Below are 24,584 nucleotides of genomic sequence, written 5' to 3'. Positions count from 1 at the left end.
GGGTGGGCTTTTGAGTTTGGGGGGGTGGGGGGGGGGGCAGGAGCGAAGCGGACTTCCTGTTGAGATGGGAGGATGATGAGTAGGAGGTCAAGAACATGAGGGGTGGGGGGGGGGGGGCTGGATTTAGAGGTGTATATGAAATCTAGGTCCCCCCATAGAGGAAAAAAACTCAACGACATCTGATATATAACATATTTAATTTCAAATTTGTAGGAAGCTCTTGTCTTTAGAAGTATACAAACCGCATGCATCTCTCTCCCTCTGTTGCTGCTGTGCCTGAAGGTGTAGTGGGAGGAGAGGCAGAGGTAGGGGAGCGGAGCTCAGAGTGTGGGCGGATGGCATAGAGGCCTGCTACATTAGCAATAAAGCTCTATGTAATTAGCATGTCTTTGGTTGATAATTAGCGTTGTTCAGAGAGTGGCACTGAGAGCGGTGCACAGCCTCTCTAGCTACAGCATGTTTACAAGAGGCTGGAGGGCTTTTTTCTATCCCTCCCTCGCTCACTCTTTTTCTTCTCTTTCATTGAACATACATAATCTCTAAGATGTTTCTTTGTATTAGGCTGAATCTATGGATGGGTCAATGGGTGTATGTAAGACACTGAAATAGGAGGTTGAAAAAAGAGAGAGAGAGAGAGAGAGGAGTGGTAAAGAAGGTCTTGATGACTCACTTGAAAACAGTCTCAGCTGGGAATGACACTTCCATAAATATCTGTGAAAGCAAAAGACCAAGAAACTACAGCTGGTTAGCTGCTCTTTGAAGCACAAGTGGTAAAACAAAAGAAGCATTGCTAATCCAAATGGCGACAAGTATTGTCACATTTACAATTTATGACCCCTAGAAACCTACAATAATTACATAAAACAGTGCTAATCTGAAACAAACTGAGGACATGTTTTTTTTAAATGCGTAATTTCATTGCACGCCACACATGTCATGCAGGATACAGTGGTATCTAAACTCGCAGAGTCTCCCCCTCAGAGACTATAATAAAACATGTACTACACGCTGTCATAAACAAGTGGGGAGGTCCTCTTAATTAATGCTAATTGTTCAAAGAGACATGCAAGCTCATCAAGCCTCTCGTAGCTTGATGAAAGCAAACACAGAGGCGGATGCTCCCATCATTGGATGTCCGAGCAGGGTCCAAATGTGTCATCTTGGCCGGTCTACAGTACACTCTGAGTCTGGCTCCGGATAAAACAGTCAAACACGCAGATAGATTTCCCATACTCGTTGTCTGCCAGCCCGGTTTCCTGGACATGCGAACGGCATTAGAGGACAAATGGGAAGCCGTGTTGGGAAATAACAAGAGAAAAGATCCATACCTTCTTTTTCCTCTCTTTTTTTTTTATACCTGCTTAAGAACAATCACTTTCGTCTCTTATTGGTGATTTATTATGCCGTTACGGGGGTGGTTTATTGCGTTAGCAAATGAAAGAGTCCTTTCTTTCCGCTCCCGATGATTGCAGATCAAGCCCAAACCTAAGCAGCGCTGGCTGGCTCTTGCTGTGATTGAACGGCCCCAAATCCAACTACACACTTGGGCTGTGCCAAATCCCTGTTCCACAATGTGTTTGTTTACCCCTCTGTTGAAACAAAGAACACAGGTTTGTGAAACAACTAAAGCGTTAGTGAGGGAACTATGCCCCCTGAATGCCTGGATATACCTGAGGGCGCAAATGCTTTAATATTTGTGTGTACTCTATTTGCATATACCAATATAAGATATTGTGTTTATATGCACACGCACAAAGTTGAATTGGCCTGTGCACGCGTGTGCTCGCAATGACTGCACTGCATGGGTGTATGCATGTGTACATACACGGTGACAATTGGCTCGAACCCTGCAGAGCTGTTGGCATTGTGATGACCTCAGCCAGCACAGCACACTCTGATGCCATTGGCTCAAGTATCACATGGAATGGCACATGCCTCTTGGTACTGAGCTGACCTGCCTACCTGCCAGAGGAAAGGCCGTTGGCCAATCCCATTTCCAGCAGATTAACCTAATCTGAAAGTTCAGCTCACCCTGTAATCTTAAACAGCAGCAGCAGGGACCTGCCTCGCCACCTATATGCTCAACTAATTTCTCTCCCTTCTTTTCTCCTGCTCTCTCCCTCTGTCCTCACTTAGGAGGAACTATTGAATGAGAGGGGGAAGGGGAGGGACAGAGGGATGGATGAGTGCGAGAAGGGAAGGAGGGAGGGAAAGAGGGATGGAGGGAGGAAGGCTGGTAATTATTTCCAAAGGTCATTCTGTTAATGACTACCCGCTTGGCTAATGAGATTCAGCAAAGCTCCCTCACCATGTTTCACCCTGCGTATGTTTCACCCGTGTGCCGAGATGTGTGAGAAGCACAGGTGTGATTTCAGCCCAGTGACAGTCCAAGGAGGGAGGGAGGGAGGGAGGGAGGAAAGGAGGAGGGGGTGGGGTGTTGGCGTAGAAATGAAGGAACATAAAGAGAAAGTAAATCAAGCAGGTATGTCTGGAAGATGGCAAAAAGAAAACGAGTAATGTAGCATATCCACACCAGTTCACTGCATGCCTTGCATGCAGTGAACTGCACAATGTTTCAATTAGCAATACAACATGATTTTCCACACACTTTAAACACTACAGAGACTAATTTGACAGATTCCACTGTCATTTACCTAAAAAAAATCCTGTCTTTAGTGATTCAAACATCTTTTTCTCTGCTTTCTCATAATTTTCTCGCAAATCAGCAGGACATGTGATCTCCCTCTCTGAAGTGCCAGTGTGCTCATGTTCTCATGCCTCGCTCTTGTGAAAATATTTTCCAGCATGTGTGCTATTCTATGTGCTTATTTGGTTTCTAAACAGCATGGAGAACATTAGCCTTAAGGAGTTTTCCGTGTTGATCAGCCCACTGAATGACTTCTTCTCATGGCTCTCAAACACTGTATAATTACTCTGGCTTGAATGCCTTCACTAATTTACCCTGTACGACTTTGACATGTGTCAGCATCCAAGAGAAATAAGGGAGTTATATCATATCTCCTGTCTTACAGTTGTCCACAGTAATTTTGTGTGGAGTCATTTTGAGGATTTAAGGATAGGGTACATGTGGTGCGACATGGGGTGGAGGTAAGGGGCGGGGTTGTCTCCGAGATCACAGTGCCTCAGTGTTAACTAGTGACGGAGAGATCGGCAACATGGCTTGTTTTTCCCGGTGCGCTGAGGATTAAGGTCTGAAGCTTCTTTGACTAAGTAAATTAACCTTATGACATTGGAAAGCTAAGGGTATCACAGTTTGTTAAAACAGAGACCCTGATGACAGTTAGGTTAGTTAGTATATGCCAGGGTTGAGAATCACAGGTTGAAGAAAGGGCGAGAGGAATTCTTGAACTATTAATAACTTTTCACACACCTCTACCGTCAGATCATACTTACTATTTACAGTGTTAATAATCATGGTGAAGTTGGCTCTGGAAGTCTTTTCCAGAGTTACAAACAAGTTATAAGGTTGGTGGAAAAACATAAACAAGCTACCACATATTTTAAATATATATGAAACACTTTTCAAAGTGTGGTGAATATCACAAACAGAGGCATGCCTTTGACCTCCTCCTTATTTAAACCCGTCTATGTCCTCTCTGGTTTGGACGTGAAGCTTTCAGATAGGCAATTGTTCATTCTAATGCATAGAAAAGGGTGGTGAGACCAAAAATACGAAGTAAAAAAAAAAGAAAAAGAAAGAAGCCATGTTTAGACTCTATTTGCTTCACACTTAAAACCTAGTTCGTCGTTAGATGGTCAAAATAAAGCGCCACCCCCGAACAACCACAAACATCACTCTCTTATTTGATGTACTCTTTTTAAATGCCTCAAAAAGTGGTACTGGTCTAAAAATAGTGTGTGGTGAAGCTAAAAATAGTTGCCTAGCTGGCGGTCCTTGCTGGGAGAGGGTAGAAGAATAGGCATGGAATCACTCTCTCTCTCTCTCTCTCTCTCTCTCTCTTTCACTCCCCCCTCGTTGTGTTTGAAAAAGGGTGGGTGGGGGTTGTTTTTGAAACAGAGGAGTGAGTAAGCGAAGTGTCTGAGTATTCATTCAGCCTCCGTCTCTCTTTCTGAGGACCGACCATGAAGAGTTGCCCTCGGCGACCACATGCATAAGGCCATTGATCTGAGACCCTGCTGTGCCTATAAACATTTGATCCCTCGGATAAAGAAGTCTATTATTCAATTCACTTGTTTTTCTACCCCCACAGTTTACCAAACAGAGGCTTCCTGTCTGGTTGTTTTTAAAAAACTTTATTTATTACAGAGAAAATGCATTCTTGGAAAGTTATATTATCTGTGTCAATAGAATAAAGTGCATTTTAATCAGCCGGACTGCCTGTGATACCAGTAACAAACCCTGAGCGGGGGTCAACCTCACACAACCAAGTCAGTCTCCTCACGCAGCTGAACATTGCCTGTTTTAGGCTGGCACACTACAACACATCTGTCTGCGGCGCCAGCCTCAGACATAAAGCGAGCAAGTTTACTGAGTTCCTATTTTATAGACTATATGCCTCTTCCACTTCTTAAGAGTGGCTAAAAGCAAGATGACAGATAATGCATATGATCTACAGGCTCAGCATTTTATTCCACATCAGACGCCCGCTCCACAGAAAAGCAGAACCTCAGACAAGAAACTAAGTAGCACTTGGATCTCTGTCAGAGGTGTTTTTTATGTTCAGTATACTGAAGCGGAAGTCTGAGGTACGCACACAACAACAAAAAGAGGTTTTAAAAATAGACTGTTTGAAATGTGCCAATATGTGGTCCCTGTGGTGTGGAGCGGTGAAAAAGGCAGGCCACTTCTGAGGCCACGCTGCCAAAAGGCAAGGCTTTTCCATTACACAGCCCAAAACAATTCACGCCAGCCATTAAGATGAAATGATGCCTTGTTCTTTGAAACTATTTGTGGAAAATTCGGAATAATGAAGATCTATTTTTATAGATGGCATTCCCTGCCCTGCCTAGAGCTCCCCCCCTGGCCTCAGCCCCTCCCCTGCCATGATTACTGCTTTGGACAGGGTGTGGAAACTCATGGTCACAGTATAGAGGTCAACCGACTGGTCATTGTTACTCAAGGCCTCCCTCAGGCTCGCTTTTCCTGCTGTGGCACTACACGATAAGAGACAGAGAGACAAAAGACGATAAGTGATGATTGGTGGGGGGACAAAGAAAGAATAAAGGGTCGCTTGAGTTTTACCCAAACAGAGCTGGAATCATTTAGCTGAAGCTGTTGCACTATAACTATCTAATGGTGATTTAAAGTATGTAATTTAAAGCTTTATTGACAATGTCACAGTCACATATGTGACGTGCGAATAACTGAAATAAAATGTTACAGTATATTAGTATGAGAGTGTTTTCCAGATGCAGTTTATCCTTAGCGAATTGATTTTCATGTTGAATCAGAAATACATATAGACACATTCTCATTTCTCTCATTTGAATAGAGACAAATTATGCAACTGGAGCGTAGACGGGATGGAAGATGGGTAGTTTGAGGGTGCAGAGATAAGTGCCCTCTTTATCCAGTTTCACTGAGCTGGCATTGTGTCTCATAATGTCTATCTGAGTAATTATACAGTGTAGTGACTAGTGTGAATGACCACTTTGTTCCCAGGGCCGGGATGCTGCTGTAGCAAACAGTTTTGGATTCTGACATGTGCTTAGTGTTTGTCTATTCCATATGGGAAACACTGCACCATCTGGTATTGTGCTATGTACTGGCTAGCTAAGACTGTCTGTCTGTAAGTGGGCTCTCGTCTGCAGCGGGCTCTTAATGGTGATCTTAGCACATGCACCATCGCAATGCCACATTTTGGAGAAATGTGAAGGAACCTTGATGCCTACAGTACCCTTTCTGTCTTACTCACTTACTCTTAACACTCCTCTTAAATGTGTGCTCTACTTCTCACTCCCCTTTTTATGGTTAGTCAACCTAGTAATCCCTAGACAGCTAGTCATTACATACACAGTTAGCCAGCGTTATTACTGAACACACGACCACTTTGCCAAGGATGATGGATCCCAGGCGCCAGCCTTTGATTCCTGATTATAGTGTAGCAGGGCACCAGGAGTAAGGGGCTTCAAAGCCACCAAGTCATTGATGCATAGTTTTTCAAACGTCGCCTCAACCAGTGAATACGGATGCACAGATGATGACTGAAAGAAAAAGCAGGCAGAGACAGGCTGTGATTTGGGGGTCTCATTCCTCAGATTGGTAACCTACAAAATCAACCGTCCGTCCCCGTCCCCGTCCCCCCCAAATGGTCGCTCTCACACACACACACACACACCGTGTAGCCATCATCCATGGGCATGCCCCTCGACATGGTCCTGGCATGTTCAAACCACGCTTCATGAAACTGTGGCCTTCTTGCCTTTGGTCTGCCATCTGCTTCCAATAAGCTAAGCCAGCCTGATCCCTCTGATGTTCCCTCCACTATGAAAAGCAGAGAGAAAGAAAGAGTGAGCGAGAGAGACAGAGAGAGTGAGGGCGAGAGACAAAAACGAGAGCAAGTGAGAATGAGCCAGACAGACAGAAAAAGAAATAGAAATATAGCGAATGAGAGCACATCTCAAACATACTATTACCCGATCTGTGCCGCCAAAAAGGCCACCCTGAGTGCGCTTATTGTGCAGTGGTGCTGGGGGGGGTCCTAATCTACTGCCGGTCCACTTTATGACCACCTCCATCTTGTTATTTGTGATGGGAAAGGACAACGTTTATCCCCACTGCCTCGCCCTTACTGACACTGAGCCACTTTGCTCTTTACCAATCTGCTCTGACAAAATTGACTTTGCTCCCTGGTTTTCCAAACTTTTCGCCCACATTTTCCCCCTAAAACAGTCATGATCTAAATTGTGGGTTTGTAGGTTAGTGTGAAGACCAGTCAAAGGACACGTACTGTAGATTTATTTGTGGTTACACCTACCGTAACCCATTCAGACATTTATACATTGTGTGATTTTAAAAAGCCTATTTAAATATTGTAGCCCTAAACTTTAGATGACATTTTCTTGAAGATTATTTGGGAGCCCTTTTAATTTCCATTAATTAGTAATAATACAATAAGTAATTCAACTCAATCCACACCAATGCTCACATATTCTGAAGGCAGGTCTGTATAAATTGCATACTGTCGTGTTTTCAAGGAGTTACTCTGATAGTCAGAGTAACTCAATCTGTTCTCAGCCATTTTTAACATTGTGACAAACAGGCTGAGACCCTGCTAGGCAAAGCTGTTTATTCCCTGTACAATTGTATTATATTTTAACAGCACATCAAATATGATCATCCATAAGTGGCACAGTTAATAGTGCTTTCTTATTGTGCTCATCTGTCAGCAACTTGTTTTCCATCGCCTGCTGAAAAAATCCTGCAAACCATAAATTGCTGCATTTATGGGGGAAAAGTCTTTGTGCTCTGGTAGTATACTATCTTCTTTTATAAGTCTTGGTTTTGCTTACAATAGTATGTGTATTCTGAAGACCATACAGTGCTGGCAAAGATATAAAAGACCTATTATAACTGGCTGTTTTTGTAGAGTTTTTTTTTTTCCGCTGAAGCTGTCAGCCATTGGGTTGAAGACATTGAGAAACATTCACTGGCCTGGCTGTCGCCAATAGCCATAAACACAATATTGAATGTGTCGTACCCTTTAGCCACTGCCAAGATAACTGCAGAGGGGAATGGTCAGCAATGAAGCTCTTTCCAAACACAACCCATCAACTGGCCCAAGTCTATCAGAAATAAAGATGTACCCATCAAGCCAACAGTGTTTTGACTCGGCTTCTGTTGAGACGCGGTAGCACTGCAGAAAACGAGGGGAAGAGGACAGAGGTAGGGAGACAGAGACAGACTGCGAAACAGACTGAGACAGAAAGATGGGGGCAGAAAGATGGATAGAGGGATAGAGAGGGTGAGCAGGGTGGCAGAATGCCGAGCAGACGGATCCTGGTATGGCAGGAGCTCTGGGCAGGCGTCAGCTGTCCCTCGTAGACCCCCTGGGGCCACCCTGAATTCACACCCAAATACCCTCCATGGTTTTTCTCAAGAGCTACATGAAGTTATTACCCACACCCTAAACTATGAAAGGAGTATAAGGCTCGACTTTTTCCTGCAATTAAAACATCAGAGAACTCAAATCTTTGACAGATGTACTAACACCAAGCAATATACAATATGATTCATTTCCCTTGTAGCTCAAACCTGCCTCTGATTAGTTCAGTCCAGCCCTGGCCGCCTTGCTCACTGTAGTCCTCTAGCCCATCGTAGCCCTGCCCAGTCTAGGCCAGCCTAGCTGAGGGGGCAGAGCTGAAGGGTACCGATGAGACGGGTGTCTAAATATGTAGGACGCCGTGTCTATGCTGTGCCTGCTTCACACAGGCCCTGTGACAAGTCGAGCCATGAGGGAGCATCATGAAGAAGGAGTTTAATTAGGAGCAAGCCTCCAAAGGGGCCACAGAGAAAGACACAGAGCCAAGCAAGCATGCACAGCTTCGTCTCTCCTTTCTGAAATACTTTTTCTCCTTCCTCTTATTTTCTCACGTTTACTATTCTCACTCTCTGTAGCATGCCTGGTGACTGTTCACATTGTAAAAGCTGTGTAGCTTTTTTCTCTCTCTCTCTCTTACCCCCCTTTCTCCATCAGTCTCTCTCATTTGAACTGGTTTCTCACTTCATTGCATTTCCACATGTTTCTGTTGTGTTAAACTGTACAGGAAATTTAGTTTGATTCATCTTATTTTTAGTTCAAAATGAACTGACTGACCAAAGAATATATTAATTAATTAACAGTGAACATTTTTACTTTTGTAATCGGAAGCAATACAATTGCCATAAACTTGAACAATGCTCTGTAAAAAATGCTCTGGCTTTTATGCCAGCAGTGATTTTGTAAGAATAAAATAATGAGCATTTCTTTATGAAACAGAAAATCCCAGTTACTTGTGAAATTGAATAATTTGAATATGAGAATGATCATTTGGGGGAATATTTTGTGCATAGAATCCTTGGCACAAGTGAACTGCACCAAAGTGTTTTTGCTTAATCCTCATCTTATTAGCATATCCCCCAAAGACTCTATTTTCATGCTAGCGCTTCATACCCAGACTAACTTTTTTCAATATAGTTGTAGCAGCTCCTTTTCCAATGATCATTATTCTCTCCGTCATTTTGAATTGTACGTCTTTGATGTGTCTTATATAGTGATGATGTCACTGAATGAGAGACTCAGAGCCTTGTTTGGAGCAGCAGTCGATGACTCTGTGGCGCAGAGCCATGAAACACATAACAAATTCAGGGCACAGATTAAGTAATGGGCTATTAGAGAAGGACATATAGGATGACGAGAGTCGGGCGGTGAGGTGGAGAGCGCAAGAGTGAGAGGCCCTTCTTTGGCTATATGTGCACTCCAACGGATCTGATTGGCTGTTGGGTTGTGTGTCAGCCTTTGGCAACAGGTGTGATGTCTTTAAACAGGTGGGCATAACTGGGATGAGTGGCATACCGTCCTTGTACCGCACCCTCAATGTGCTGAGCCCCGATGGAAAGCTTAGCCTGGGCCACATGCTTCAAAGTCATATAACACTCATGCCCTGCACCCAATCAACACCCAACGCAACCACTGCCCAACCCCCTGTGAGAACAGCTCAGTTGCCCCCATATGGGTGTCACCTTTAACCCAGCCCTCGTCCTCCTCCCCCAGCAATGCCCCACTGCTATTCTTCCAAGAAGTGGAAATGAATCTCTCATGCACTCAGTGCTAGCGGCGGTAGGCGGTGGAAATCTGTGCAAGTAGGAAGAAATGTTGTTGTTTTTCCCTTGCGTGCATCCTCATGTGAACAGAAAAAGGCCACTGGTTCAGCTCTTGTCAGTTCGATATGATGGATCGCCAAGGCCAGAATGAAACTACACCAAAGAAATAGCTGAAGTTTTACATCTCACGCCTTTGCCAAAAAAGACAGCATGCTAGACCTTTGCAACCCCTTTGTTCTTTTGACTCATCCACCTCTGATGGAGCAAGAGTGCCTGATTCACTGTGGGTCTGTTAGAAGTCAGATATCCTGCACCGCCTTGGTTGATTTGTTTGGTGTGATTTCCTGAAGACTGTCAAAGATGTGAGAGACGCTTTCAAATTCAGAATTCCAGATTTCCACTCTGGGGGCCAAGTGAGAATTCAGAGAGAGAAGAGGAGAGCCAGCAAATGTTGACACGCTTACAGTAGCTGCCTCGCCACGAGACGCCTCAGGAATCAAACAGTTATCACACAGACAAAAGAAGCCCTCTAAGTTCACTAAAACCACACTCAAAACAGGCCTTTGTTGTGCTGACATGAGAGATGACTGGATTGTTATTTGTTTTCTAAGCAGGCAGATCTCTCCCTGTCACTTCGGCTGCTGGTTGTGATGGAGTAGCTAGCGCTCGTATCTCTTCCGTGAGTGAGTACTGACGGAGACAAACAAATGAGAGGAAGAAGTTCACTGAGATTAACTTATCTTAGCATCTATCTTCCTCCTTGCTCCTGCTCAGTCTCTCTGTCTTTTTTCTTGACGCTAACACCCACTCTCACACACCCACACATGCACACACATACACAGACTCATTCCCCTCCTTCCCCTCCCACACACAGACACACACACACACACACACACACACCAGCAGACACATACCCACACTACAACATATACAGAGAGAGAGAGAGAGACACACACACACTTGATCAGCATCAAATACAGGGTGTGCTAAAGTAAATTTAATTACGTCTGTCTGATATGGAGCTTCAGATGAAAGTAGGAGAGCGCAGTGTGAAGCGACGACTGCACAGACAGGAGCAGGCCCGTGATATTCCTCCTGTAGACTAATCTCCCTTTATTAAAGCCAGGAGTAGAGAGGGAAGCGGGGGGAGGAGGAGAGTGAAAGCGGGCTGGAGAGGAGAGGAGGTGGAGGGGGGGGGGGCCTTTGATGAGATCTCTAACTGTCAGCTACTGTACTTTTCTTCTCTTCCGCTCTGTCTTTGTCTCTTCTTACGAGGCAAATGAACACAGCACCTATCGGTACATGCCTACTTGCTCAAACAAACATACCCTCGTGCTATCACACACAGTAATGTCCTCTGAAACTTATCCCTGTTGTTATGGTTGTCAACAATATCTAAAAAAGGACCGAGGCAGCGCTCTCCCTCTTACGCTCTCTTTGTCTGCGTCTCTCTTCCCCTCAGAGGGAGTGGTGAGCGAGTGGAGTGTGCGCTTTTCTGCCTGTCTGCTGTTTCCTGGCCAGTCTAATGGGGGCAGGTGGCCATCAGGTGGCCAAAACAGAAACTGCCACTTTTAATAGCACATATACCACAGTCATGAACTCAAGTCCTTCAACTGCATTTTAATTCTATTTCATGAAACACTGATGATTATGGTTATAAAATGTATTTTACTTTTACGACTTTTCCTTTTCCTGTGTAATTATGAGGTTTCAAGGTCCATGATATGTCATTGGGTGAAGAGCTTGATCACTTGTTATGTTTCGCTATTGGATGCAATTAAATCCTTTGTGCCATTGTAATGTTTTGCTGCATGTTTTCTTGTTCACAAAGCAGTCCGTGTATCCTTGTGTCACCCCCACGTTGATGGATGTTTGGCAGAGCCTGCCAAAATGATTACTTTCTTTCGCAGAACAATTTATCAAAGAGAAAAAGTGCTTTGGAAATGTATTCATTTGAAATATATCAATACAGTAGTTATAGTTTTGTAATTGGTCTTTTGTCAGGATGGATTCTAAAGGGTACCTCTTCACAGGTCATCACCATGTGTCCCTCCTCATGTTCCCTATCCCAAAGCCCTTCAACTATTTTGTGCAACTGCTGTGTTTGCAGACATTGAGAAAGAAGGGTCTAAACGGCTGTGACAGCCCAGACAACGACGCAGACGACTCGGTCGGCCACAGTCCCGAGTCCGAGGACAAGTACAGGAAAATAAACGAGGACATTGATCTGATGATCAGCAGACAGAGACTGTGTGTAAGTAGCTCTTGTTAAACCCCGAACCTTCCTCTCACCTTTCTTTCCTCTCTTTCCCTTTTTTTTCCCCCTTCTGCTTTCTGTCGCTTCGTCCACGTCTCCTCGTTTTTGTCATCTGTTCCTACCACCCATCTCTCCGTCCCTTCATTTGTGTCTCCCTCCGTCCGTCTCTGTGGTTGTGGGACCTGGCAGGCATTAAGCAAGAAGGAGAACAAAGGTGGCGAAAGCCCGGAGCTCGAGTCTGCTCTCGTCCTCACCCCACGCACTGAGGAGAAATACAAACAGATTAACGAGGAGTTTGATCACATGATTCAAACTCATAGGATACCTGTAAGTACTGGGTTGACGCTACGCCGCATCCTCAGCAGGCTAACAAAATGCTGACTTGCCAGTAACTCTTGAGCTAACCCAGCTAACCGCCATTGTTTGCCACTAGACTAAATACACAAAGTGAGAGTGAGACAAGAGTGGATTGATATTGTATACTTACAGTAAAAAGAATTACAGTTCTTTGATTTTGCTTGATTACAGTTGAGAAACGGTCCTCTAATTTGACACAACTGTAACCATAACTAGCAGGCACTTTTGCTATATAATTGCAGACTTTCTCTCATGACAAATTTTAACCTTACTGGGTTCCCTCCTTGAACCCGTTACCCATAATGCCTTGCCTGGCTCTCAGGGGAGGTGTGGTCTGCATGCGCTTTTCCTGCACCAAAACACAGCGCTCAGTCACCCGTAACAACAAGGACAGGCATTGTGGCAATGAAACAGCAGCAGACATTCAGAAACTCTTAAGCGTATCTCCGTACCTCACAAAACTCAATTATCTCTACTCCTTGCTGGAATAATTGAAGGCAAAGTCTTCAGTAGCCTAACAACATCTCTGTTAATAGACGTCAAAACATGTGAGGCTGCTGAATTTGTATTATATTGTCTTCATTTTACAAAGAATCTAATCTATAGCCAGATGCCAGAAACCACAAAATAAAGGCTGCTCTCTATGTAAACTGAGCCTGCCCTTCATTCAGAAAGCACCATACTGGAATGATTAGTGCTGTAGCCTTACAGAGAAAGAGATAATTCCATGGTAGATCATTTAGAGAAGAACAGTAGTGTCTAAGCCACGTGGAGCAGGGGGAGATGTGGTTAGAAGCAAGGCAGGGGTTGGTGAGCTGGGATGGCGTGGCGGTGTAGGGTGGGTTTGGGATCAGAGCTGGGTGGGGATGGGGGTGGAACAGCAGGGTGGTGGTGTTGGGGGGGGGGGGGGGGGGGGGGCCCGCAGACAACAAGTGGCAGTTCAACGTGTGGTCAGGGTGGCTGCCAAGCACTGGGCCTCTGGATTGCAGGGGACTGTGGGGAGAGGCGAGGAGGAAGATGAGTTAAAAACAGGAAGGATGGCACCAGTTAAAGGACAGCTTACAGACGGGGCCCTTACGCCCAGCGAAAGGGATGTGTGCCCACGCAAATGTGCACACGTTGAGACAGCTCCCCCACTCTTAGAAAACACCGCATAGGGAAATCTTGAGGTATAAAAACTCCAACAAGGAATTCGAGATGGAAGAAATTACTGAAAGTCTTGAAAAAAAAATATAACATAACCAGAGGCAGACCCTCACTTATAAAAGGAAGCTTCCACAGCTTTTGGCTAGCCCACTACTATGTGAAGTTGCAGTAAAAGCGAAACGTTTAGAGACCCGCAATGAAATAATATTTGGCCTGCAAAAAGAAAAAGACAAAGCAGCGCTAAGGCACATACTCCACTTCCAAGTAAGCCAGGCTGATGATCCCCCTGATGCGCTCCCTCCATGGCTCTGAGACACATGGCAGTAATTTAGGGCCCTATTTTCTACTTCCTAAAGCTAACATGCAGGATGAACCACTTCCAGGGCACTCCCTAGGTTAAGCCCTTCTGCCAAGTGACACAATAAACATGACAAACTAGACGCCTGGGGCCGAGAGGCTACCTCTACTCATGTTCCTGATGAGACTGGTGACTGATCTGAGTCTACCCCTTAATAACACTTTGCATTAGCTCCATGTGACAGGCAAATAAATTATACCTAATTGCATTCAGTTCTCCAGTCTTGAAGCTACTTTTGCAAGAAATATTGCAGACTTTTTTAGTGAGGTAAAGACAGACTGAATTATCTTTAGCCCTTTTGGAACAATGGGATGCCATTGGCTTTCCTCCCAGTAAACCATATCCTTCTTATTTCTCTAATATAAAAAACCAGGAATGTATTTCAGGGGAAATAAATGGCCACAAAATAATACTTCCAGGTCGGCCGTTGGCCTTCACAATGACAAATGTCACAACGTATTAGCGGCAAAATCTTAGGCCTTAGGCAGAAAGATACAGTAACCAATTCTGGTTCAAGTTTGAGCGACAAAGTATTTCAAACCCATCATCTTGGCGGCAATTTAAGCAACTCTGGGAGGAGTTTTCTCGATGCTTACCCTTTAATTTCAGTGCTCCCCTCCACCATCCATACTGTCTCGTATTTTTAGTCTTTGTCTTGGAAGCTGTTCTCCGTACCATTCATCTACGCATTGCTGTTCATTGTTAGTTGTCCATTTGTCCTTTCGAACTTGGCTGTCTCTGTCTTTTTTCTTTTGTTTGACTGTTTTTATTGCAGATAGTCAAACAATTTTGAATTCCTTTGAGTTCCTGGAGTGTTTCTGAATTGCCACGTCTGTTTCTCTCATCCTGTGTCCACTCCTCTGCTCGGAGGCCTTGTTTTAGTTTCTTCACTCGCTGCAATAATTACTTTCTTTCGTCTAATCAAACTTGGTCCTGTGTCTCTCTTTCTTTCTCTCTCTCAGCAGGCCGTGCCCCAGTCGAACTACGACATGTCTGTGTCCATTCCCGTTAGCAACCAGAACAATCTCATTTACAGCCATCCCGGTGGTTCCCTAGGCAACCACAACCTGTTGCCATTGGCGCACCACGGCCTACAGAGAAACAGCATGTCTCCCGGAGTTACACACAGACCCCCCAGTGCAGGTAACACAAGAAGAGCCTCACATACACCCATGTGCACGCTGGTATCCAATCCCTCTACCTTCCCAACTGTGTGTGTACCCTTCTGTGATGCTAACAGACACACGCTTCAACACGCGTGATTTATTTCATGACAGCTACCTGTAATATACCTAAATCTAAAAGCAGTGAATTAATTAGAATCTATATTCACATATTACTTCGCTCAGTATTTTTTTTTTTTTAAGTAAGAATATTTAATTGCATATTAAATCCCAGCCCGCAGTCTCGTTAATTTAGTGTGAGGTTCTACACATGGGATGTCTATGTACAGGCTTTGAGTGGTGACATAAGCAAATCAGGCCTATTGGTTTGTTATTGTTGTCCAAAGTCCTTTTTCTGTCCCTCTGGTCTGAAAGCTGCTGCCCACACCCTCACCCTGTCATTACAACTGGATGCTAGAAGCGCTAGCACAAACTAAATATGAGTTTTGGCGCTCGCAGCATCCACACCAAACCGCACACGTTCTGGACCCTCCCACTCTTCCACCTCGCATGGCTTAAAAATAATAATGTGTCATTTTTCTTGGATGGCAGCTCGATGTATCCACTCGCAGTGTCCAGTTGCTCAGAGTGTTACGATTTGAGTGGGAAGCAGTATTACTTACTAGTATCAGTGCACATATGATGTACTGACACATAAAAACACACACACACAAAGTGGATTGTGATTAAATTGAGTTTTCTGAAAGGCCACAGAGGTAAGAGACAGGAGGCATCGTGGATGTTACGTGGGCGTCTATCCTCTAATGGTTTTCTCTCTTTTGCTCTCCTCTCTCTTTCATCTTTCAGGTGGCCTCATGGGTGCTGACCTCACCACTGGCGCAGGCACCAGTGCTGGTAAGAATGGCCTCCTCTTCTCGCACACAGTTGTCTGCTAGCACACATACACCCACACACACTCACACACACATACATGGCACCCACTCACCCACTCTGCACCATAAAATGCATGACTAATAGTAACCCAAACCAGAGTGGAGATTTGCCCATGATGTGTTGATGTTAGTGGTCGTGGAAGTGGTCGTGGAGTTCATCTGGGAATGTTTGCCCAGTGCTGGGGCTGTGACACATCCGGCCTGCGTTCAGCTATAAAACGGTAGAACAAGTGTGGAGAAACAGAAATAAAATCATACTAAATACTGAAGCGGCAAATTGACTGACGGGCAGTCAGAAAAGGTGCTGGGCTTTTGAATGTACTCTTGAATTTTCTCTATATGACGAGCCATCGCTTTATTTCTACCACATCTTGGATTTGGATGATAATTCAAAATGGCAACACCGCGAGCTCCCATTTGGAGCTCACACAAACCCATTACACAGTAACCGCTATCATATGTCTGCAACCAAATTAATTCAATGTTTGGAGTGGCTCACCATGCCATAATGATCCTGTGGAGCAACCCGTGTTTGAGGAACATATGTAAGGAATCTTATGTGTTAGCTTCTGTGTGTCGATGAATTTGTCCCTGAGGACATGTCAGGCACAAGTTTATGCCAAAGAGACTCCCTTTTAAAGGGTTAAATTTTACAGCCTTGACATACAGTGCAGAGTGTAAAAATGGAGAGTAGGGGGGTCAGAGGGGTACAGCTGGGCAGCCTTGTCTGGCCCCTAGGGCTCCATCACAAAGGGTCAATGCCTGGCTTCTCTGTCTGGTCACTCATCACACACACACACAGACAACAGGGCCATTTGTTGCGGCGTGTGTTCCGGCGACGGCGTGCTGCAGAGCATGCTTCAAAAGTAGCCTTTGTGTCACCGCGGCGAATGAACAGAGGCGCTCTGTGAGAGCTGTGCGTCGCTCAGCAGCAGTGAAAAACACGACGTGGAGAGAGAGTCATGTGGGAGCTAAAAGATTCCATTCAATGCTCTCTTAAATCTCATCCAGGGGGGGGGGGGGGCAGAAAAAGAGTGTGTGGGGGGGAAACCCCAGTGATGAATATCCACTGATGGTGGAAGCATGTGTGCAAAGGAGAAACAGTGGGGGAACACAGATGGAAGTGTTCTGTGAACTTGGTCAGCCGTTTTAATGATGTTCCTCTAAGTGACTCAGTGTGAGGTGGCCCAGCCGCTGTGGCACCACAAAGACCGTTTTAATGTTCCTCTTCTCCTCACAGTAAGTTTTGATAAGCTGATAGTACAAGTAGTTGTCTGGCCTGTGTATGAGTGTCTTAAGTGGCCTGGCCCAAGTGACATAGGAGGTGCCTTGCGTGTGTGTGTGTGTCTGTGGACATGTGGATGAGTGTGTGGTTCAGACATGCACATAAACATAACACATGTACATAAACATAACACCTCTTTTGTGCCTCAGATATCATAGTTGCACTGTCTGTAAAGAGAGAAAATCACCGATTTGTACATGGAATTAGCGTTGTCTTGGGTCCTCCTGTAGTTTGGAGGGAAGTTTTTCTTAATCCCGTAAGTATCTGCCATGTCCTCAATCTGTAAAATTACAATTCCACTGCTGATAATATACATTTGACCAAACTCATCTCAGTAAACAAGGCTAACAATGATGCAGGTAACAGTGGAAATAATAGATTTGATAGCATTTACAGTGACAATTCAGTCGGCTCATGTAGCTATGCGTAGTGAGAGTAGTCCGTTTGAACTTACAAAATCCTCACTATTTTTAATTTTTAAGGAAACAACGGAAAGTCCATTTTTGTTGTTAGTTGCCACCAACACTGTTGTGATTACTTTAAACTACTTGAACTACTTGAGTGTATTGTGTACTTCACCTCCCATGTAGAAAATACAAACTTAAGAGTTACAGTTCATGGCAGATCATGAAAATATTTCATGAAGATACACTATGTTTCAATCATATCTGGAGATAATCCTTGGGATTTGAACTAACAAATACATTTAATTGACACAGACTTTTTATTTATCCTGTGCAAATATGCTGCGTGAAAGCCAGACATAGGTTGAAGTCTAAATCACACGAGGTCCCCGGGTAATTCATGTCCAGCGCAAATAGGGCATGTTACTAAAAGGCTGAGTCATCATGTCTCTTCAATGGAAATATTATGGGAAGTTTGCTCATTTATATACCGTATGTGTTCAATCTGTCAACTCCTTTGCTGGCTAGGAGAGAGCGCGAGGTGAAGAAGGAGACAGAACGCGAAGGAAGGAGAGAAAGAGAGCTGATGAAGGGAGCTCCGGACTAAGGCCCCAGCTTGTAAAAATCTCCCACCTCCATGTGTGCAATTATGTAGCTGTCATCTATGCTCCAATCAGCACTCTGCTCACCAAAGCACTGAGAGGAATTAACGAGAAACTCTAGTCACCTCTCACCTTGATCACGCACCAATTACTCCTGCAAAATGAGTTGCATACAAGCTACATCTTGAAGACATCTCTGGTCAAAATCACACAGAAATACAAGCTAAAGAGCCTACATACAAGAACTGACAACAAGTCGGGTTCAGTAGATCATACAATGCTTGTCTCGATCTTGGCAGCACCTCACACCAACTGTACAAGTTGTAAGCGTGAGTGTGACACCTTAGTTCAGTTGGAGAATTCAGGGTTGAATGCACATTTGGCCAAACCGCAACGGAAGAGTGTGTGTGTTTGGGGAATAGAACGGAGTGCGCCTGTTAGACCACAACAGGACATCAGAAATTTGTTCAGTAACAGTAAAATGTATGAGTTTAACCACACACCTCTCCTTTGTGTGTGTGTGTGTGTGTGTGTGTGTGTGTGTGTGTGTGTGTGTGTGTGTGTGTGTGTGTGTGTGAGACACAGAGAGAGAGAGAGAGAGAGAACAAACACTCTAGGGGTAGCTTGTCAAACACATGTATCTCGAAGTGCAATGAGTTGTAACCATGACACCTATAGTGACAGATTGCAATCCTTCAGCTTTGACCTCAGCTGTCCCCTTCACACCTCAGAAATAGCAAAAAGCTGTTTATCGTAATCTCCGATCAGATGTTGTTCTCTATGTGTGAATTTTAAACTGCAGCAAAACAGACTCCTGGTTGAGCTGCGTTTAATTTTGGTACTTCCTGTAAACGGTTGGCGCCAGCCTGCGCCGCAGCTCGAGCGTGCAGAGTAGCATTTGAAGAAGGGAGGTGAAATGAATTCTGGCTGTCGTGTCTTCAGCTGATATCATAGTTGAGCCAATGTGTCCGTATTGAATTCAACTGTCCTAAAAGCAGGGTGATCAAGCTACAGAATAGAATGATTTGAGTCACAGTTCTTGCTTCATTAGCTTAATTAGCCAATGATTTTACTTTCGAAGTGCTTAAGGACTGGCCTCTGCCACTCATGATCACAGCCATCTAGCAGATAATTGATTGGACTGCAGCCATCTCCACAGGGCGGCAATACACAGATGTCTGATTAACTGTCACCAAGATGAAGTCTGTGTCATCTTGACCAAAGTGTGTATTAATGTCTCTCTAAAGCTCAGTCTCTTTTTTTAATTCATCTGTACAGAAACACTGATGTACTTCCTGCTGGGTTATTTACTAAAGTGTGTGTACGTGTGGTGTGTGTGTGTGTGTGTGTGTGTGTGTGTGTGTGTGTGTGTGTGTGTGTGTGTGTGTGCGCGTGCGTTTTGTGTGTGTGTGTGTGAGGTCTCATTCATCTATCTCCACATGCACCCACTCAATCTCACAAAGGGCTAGCCATGAGAATGAGAGAGCAGGAAAACTGAAGAGGCAGCTGCCTCTTCGCTAATGTGAAATTGACACTGGAACTAAGAGGGTCCAATACAAAACACACGTGCATCCATATGCATGGCTCGTGCAAAGGAAGTCATACAGCGTGTCTCGTAGAGTCTCAAGTCGTACCGTGCTTATGTACTCTCAGTTTGACAGACAAATGTTACTTATGTAGAATCTTGCACATGCAAAGTCGTATGCAGCAAAACATACAATAACACACAAAGTCTAGGTTGTTAACATCGACTCGTACATGCTCACACATGCCAGCAGAGGCACAAACACGTACACACTCCAGCAGTCACACACACTGTTTTTCTCATTTTCTCTCACCGCTAGCGGTCGTTTACTCTTCAGATTGTTCAAATTGAGCTTTTGAGACTTTTCATTTCCAAACAACAAAAACCTCGCTCTCAAATTAAACAAAGATCAGCAAGGGAAATTGCCCAGGAAGACATCTGCGACTCATTTTCCCCTGGAGTATATGATTAGGAAATTCATTTATGTCTAACGTATAATTCCTGCCCGTCTTTCAAGTGGGAACGTCCACACAGTGCCCTGTGTTCTACCCCTTGGAAGAAGGAAGGAAAAGTAAGGGGAAAAACAGCCTGTGGGATTGGGTTAGAAACAAAGACTATGTTGCTTGCAAGAATGCTCCACTCTCAGTTTTTTTTTATGATCTGCTGGGATTTCGCCCCACCGGTTTTTGAGCAGGAAATGGGTGCTGCACTTGGTCCTCCGTATTTAGGGGACTGATCCGGTGGAAACCCCAAGGCAGGGTCTTTGTCTGGAAGAACCACACATGTGTTTAGCTCTGATGGCCAAATGATGGGTCCCATCCCTCTGTGGTCTTGCTACCCGTAATTAGATGTTTTTACACGATTCACTGGCTGTTGCAGGACACATGTTGCCTTAATTGACAGTGACAGAGGTGGAGGGTGAGGTCCTCTCAAGTGGGTGCCTTCATTGTATGACTGCCAAGCAAACAGTGGTGATCATCAAAGCAAAAAAACAGCATGCTTGTTTGACTATCTGCCTTGCCAGTGTGCACCACTTTCATAAAACGTAATTTACAACTCTGTTCAGAATGGTGAGCTGATAAAATGTGTACCACAGGAAGTAGAGATGAGACAGAAACAGTGAAAATGAGCTCAAGGTGAAAATGGATTCCTGTAGTTCTTCATTAGGCTACACTGTCATTAACAGCAGGCTTTCCAAGATTCATTAAACTTCAGAAGCAGGTTTGATAACATATAGATTCAAGAATATTAAATGTTTCTCCCCCACCTTTCTTTGCTCTCTCAGGAAATGGATATGGGAACCATCGCAACTCACCAGGTCTGCTGGTTTCTCCAGGTGGCATGAACAAGAACATGCAGGCTAAGTCTCCCCCGCCCATGAATTTAGGCATGAACAACCGCAAACCTGACCTACGTGTGCTCATCCCCCCTGGCGCCAAGAACAACATGCCCTCCATCGTGAGTAATCTTTCCATCCCTCTTTCCATTTCCCCACTGTATGTCTTCCTATCTATTGGGGGGGGGGGGGTCTTTCGGGTGTGTTTGCTATTGTTGATTTCCTTTCATGTCCCCTTTGCTGCTTTCATCTCTTCATATCAGACTTGGGTTGATGAGATCATGTTTGAGATACGCTTGGACTTTTGTTTTTTCATGTTCTTTGGCCCAAGTCTGATATACTGTCAGATATATTTCCTCTGCTGTGTCTGTATACGTAAGTGGACGCTTATACAATAGTCCCTAATATGTCTCCTGTCTTTCCAATAAGGTGTGTATAGTTACAATAGTTCTTAGCATCCTCTTTTCACTTTAGTTCAGTCAGTTGGCTCAATCCTACAGCTGCTCCATCCCTAGATCCGCACTTAGCCACCACTTCTATATTCTCACTCGCACTCACTAATTCAAATGTATTGCCCTCCCCTTTTAATGCCGTCAGTCTGAGGATGTCGATCTGCTATTGGTAAGTCAGACTGCCACTCAGATTTAGAAATCTGAAACTTGAAAGCTTTTCTAATAAGAAACTGGTTAAAATAATGTTCTTGGGAGCATAATGTGCCTTGTGGAACTGAGAGCGTTGCAGTCACCTCAGTCTGAAGTCTGTATTTTGCATTCAGTTTTATCCTTCACTACTGACATTATTACATCAAAATACAGCGTTTTTTTGGGAAAAGCCGTCTCGACTCCAGAGTAACTTTAACCTTTATTGTTGCTGACTCTGCTGAAGGCTCCAATGTCACCTCTCAGGACATTTTGTGAGGGCACATAGTGCCATCCAGTGGTGCGTCAGAGTAAAAGCAGCCTGGCCTCTTTTCTGCCTGAGCCGTTTTGTCTGTACTCCTCCCTTCCTTCCTTTTATCTTTTCAAGTGCATCTAGAGTCTTGCGTCGCACACGTATACCTCACAACTTTTATTACTCAGAATTCAGAAATGAAGGGCAACAAAAGAGTTCTCTTTCATTTCGCATCGAACCTCCATTATTTCCTGCCCCTCTGCCACAGTAAAGTGTCTCTTCCCTTGCCGTCGCTACCCTGCGTTGCCTTGGAGACCGATGGTGTTACTATAGCGACAGTGGGCCCTCGGAAAGGGTGGTAAATGATAGGGTTGGCAGGGTTCAGCCGTGCCGCATGTCAAGTGATTAATTTCCCCAGAAGTTGGCATCACATTCATTCTCTCAGCATCTGTTGAGTGAAAGAAAGAAATTAAAGAAAATTAAAGAAAAAAAAAAGTTTCTTGGTTCATTGCAGTTTTTTGTTTGTTTTTGTCTGTGAGTTGGCTTCATGTTCTCAATCCTCTTCCATCTCTCTTGCTCTCTGTGTCTTCCTTTCCTCTGTCACAGAACCAGAGAATAAACAACTCTCAGTCTGCTCAGTCATTGGCCACCCCAGTGGTATCAGTAGCAACCCCAACTCTTCCAGGACAGGGCATGGGCGGATACCCGTCTGCCATCTCTACTTCTTATGGTACCGGTACGTACTGTGTGATCTTTATACATTCAATCAGTGTAGTCTAATATAGTTTCAGTTCCCCTGTACTATACCCAAACAACACAACTAATCAAATTTAAGTTTTAGAAGTTGTGTAAAAATGATTTGACCCATTTCAGGTATATGTACACCAACCTGCACTTACTTCCCAAATGTAAATATAATACATCGGTCCAACTGCAGAGGGTGCTATTGTCACACCAACAAACACAGAACTCATTCACGTAACATCACAGCAGCCTTCATCAGAGCTGCCTTCTCTTAGCAACTGTACTTTGACATCTTTGAACAACCTATAATCCTCCTGCGTGCTCTTCCTTTCTTTCCTTCCTTTCAGAGTATTCCCTGAATAGTGCAGACCTGTCCTCCCTGTCTGGCTTCAACAGCGGCAGCTCCCTTCACCTCGGCTCAATGAGCGGGTGGCAACAGCAACACCTTCAGAACATGCAGCATTCAGCCCTCGGCCAGCTAGGGTGAGTGCATTGAACTTAATTTGAGGTGTTGTGCTGTTGTGAAATGCATGAAGTAACACATAAATCACAAGAGATTATTTTTCGATACGCCGAGAGTCCTTCACTGTTTTCAACTTTCACTCGCAAGGTCCAACATAAATATCACAACTCCTTGTTTTCTTGAATATGAGAGTGTGTGTGTGTGTGTGTGTGTGTGTGTGTGCGTGCGTGCAAGCATGCATGTTTGGTTGTGACAGACTGCCTTTAAAATCACTTTGTTTCTTGCTCTGTAACTCTGTAACCCCTTTGCGTTTCCTTTCCTTCCTACAGAAATTGCTCTAGCTCTCACTTATGTCAGGGTTCAAATCTCTCCCTGCCCTCTGCTCAAAGCCTGCACATCAAGTCCGAACCTGTTTCTCCTCCTAGAGATCGCACCAGCAGCACGGGGGGCTACGGTGGGGTACCACCTCCCCAGAACCCCTCGTCCCGCCAGGACTCGGGACGCTCCCCTGTTGATAGCCTGAGCAGTTGTAGCAGCTCCCATGAGGGCAGCGACCGTGATGAGCACAGGAATGAGTTCCACTCACCTCTGGGACTTGCCCGGCCCACCCTGGACGAGCGCGAGAGCCCCTCCATCAAACGGGTGCGCCTGTCAGAAGGATGGGCGACATGATAGCTCTGTCCTCTCCCCGGCAGTACCCAGAGTTACCCTGAGCCCCCGACAACGCAGCGTTACGATGCCCCCCCAAGTCAGATCCTCTTCCTCCTCTCACCTGATATCACGAGTCACTCAACCACCCAACCCCATGGCCTCTCTCCTTTTATCTCGTTAACGCTGAAGGAAATAAAAGGGACAGCCCTTTTCTAAAATATGTTTGTAATTTCTTTTCCTTTTTCCTTTTCTTTTTGCTGAGTGTGTGTGCTATACATATTGACATTATATAAACCAGTGGGGTGTTGTGATGGGGGTTTGGGAGGGTGGGTGTGGGTTGGGATGGCATCTGGGGGTATTTCTGTTGGGGAACTATGCATAAATTGTATTGTGTGTGGATAAAAAGAATCACGTATGCATATATATTTACACGTGTGTGTATGTGTACATATATGCATATCAACAAGTAAACAAAAAAAATAGTCAGGTACTCTGTTTCATAAAACGTACTTACACTTTGCCTCAGCGATATATATCCGTGACTAGAGACAAAAAAAAAAAAAGACAAAAAAAAACATTAACATGAGAGTGAGTGTGTCCAATGGAAAACACCTTAGCACTTGAGTTGGACAAACAATACATGTGTACAGTGTCGGTTTCATTGCTATATACCTTCTCTGCAGTTCTCCCTTGCAAAAATGTGTGTTAACATTAGATGATGTCAT

At 44.6% G+C, this 24,584-nt stretch overlaps 1 protein-coding gene across 6 annotated transcripts in view; it reads left to right on the top strand.

Moving 5' to 3' along the window:
• The window catches only part of mef2cb (myocyte enhancer factor 2cb), a 67,303-nt gene extending 43,133 nt beyond the window's left edge, over positions 1–24,170 (top strand). For 2 of the 6 annotated variants that reach the window (XM_079161936.1, XM_079161937.1), the window contains 7 exons: positions 11,895–12,038; positions 14,865–15,045; positions 15,873–15,920; positions 21,060–21,232; positions 22,608–22,737; positions 23,093–23,228; positions 23,538–24,170. In XM_079161936.1, coding sequence (XP_079018062.1) covers positions 11,895–12,038; positions 14,865–15,045; positions 15,873–15,920; positions 21,060–21,232; positions 22,608–22,737; positions 23,093–23,228; positions 23,538–23,880 — 1,155 coding nt within the window. In that variant the 3' untranslated portion in view covers positions 23,881–24,170. Of the gene's footprint in view, positions 1–11,894; positions 12,039–12,230; positions 12,369–14,864; positions 15,046–15,872; positions 15,921–21,059; positions 21,233–22,607; positions 22,738–23,092; positions 23,229–23,537 lie in introns of all 6 variants that reach the window. The other 4 variants (XM_079161941.1, XM_079161940.1, XM_079161939.1 and 1 more) reach the window with 4 other exon arrangements.
• The last annotated feature ends 414 nt before the right edge of the window (positions 24,171–24,584 follow it).

The sequence above is a fragment of the Pholis gunnellus genome, assembly GCF_910591455.1.
Source record: "Pholis gunnellus genome assembly, chromosome: 6".
NCBI classification, from domain to species: domain Eukaryota; kingdom Metazoa; phylum Chordata; class Actinopteri; order Perciformes; family Pholidae; genus Pholis; species Pholis gunnellus.
The sequence above is the reverse complement of the archived record's forward strand: the minus strand, read 5'-3'. Positions and strand labels throughout refer to the sequence as shown.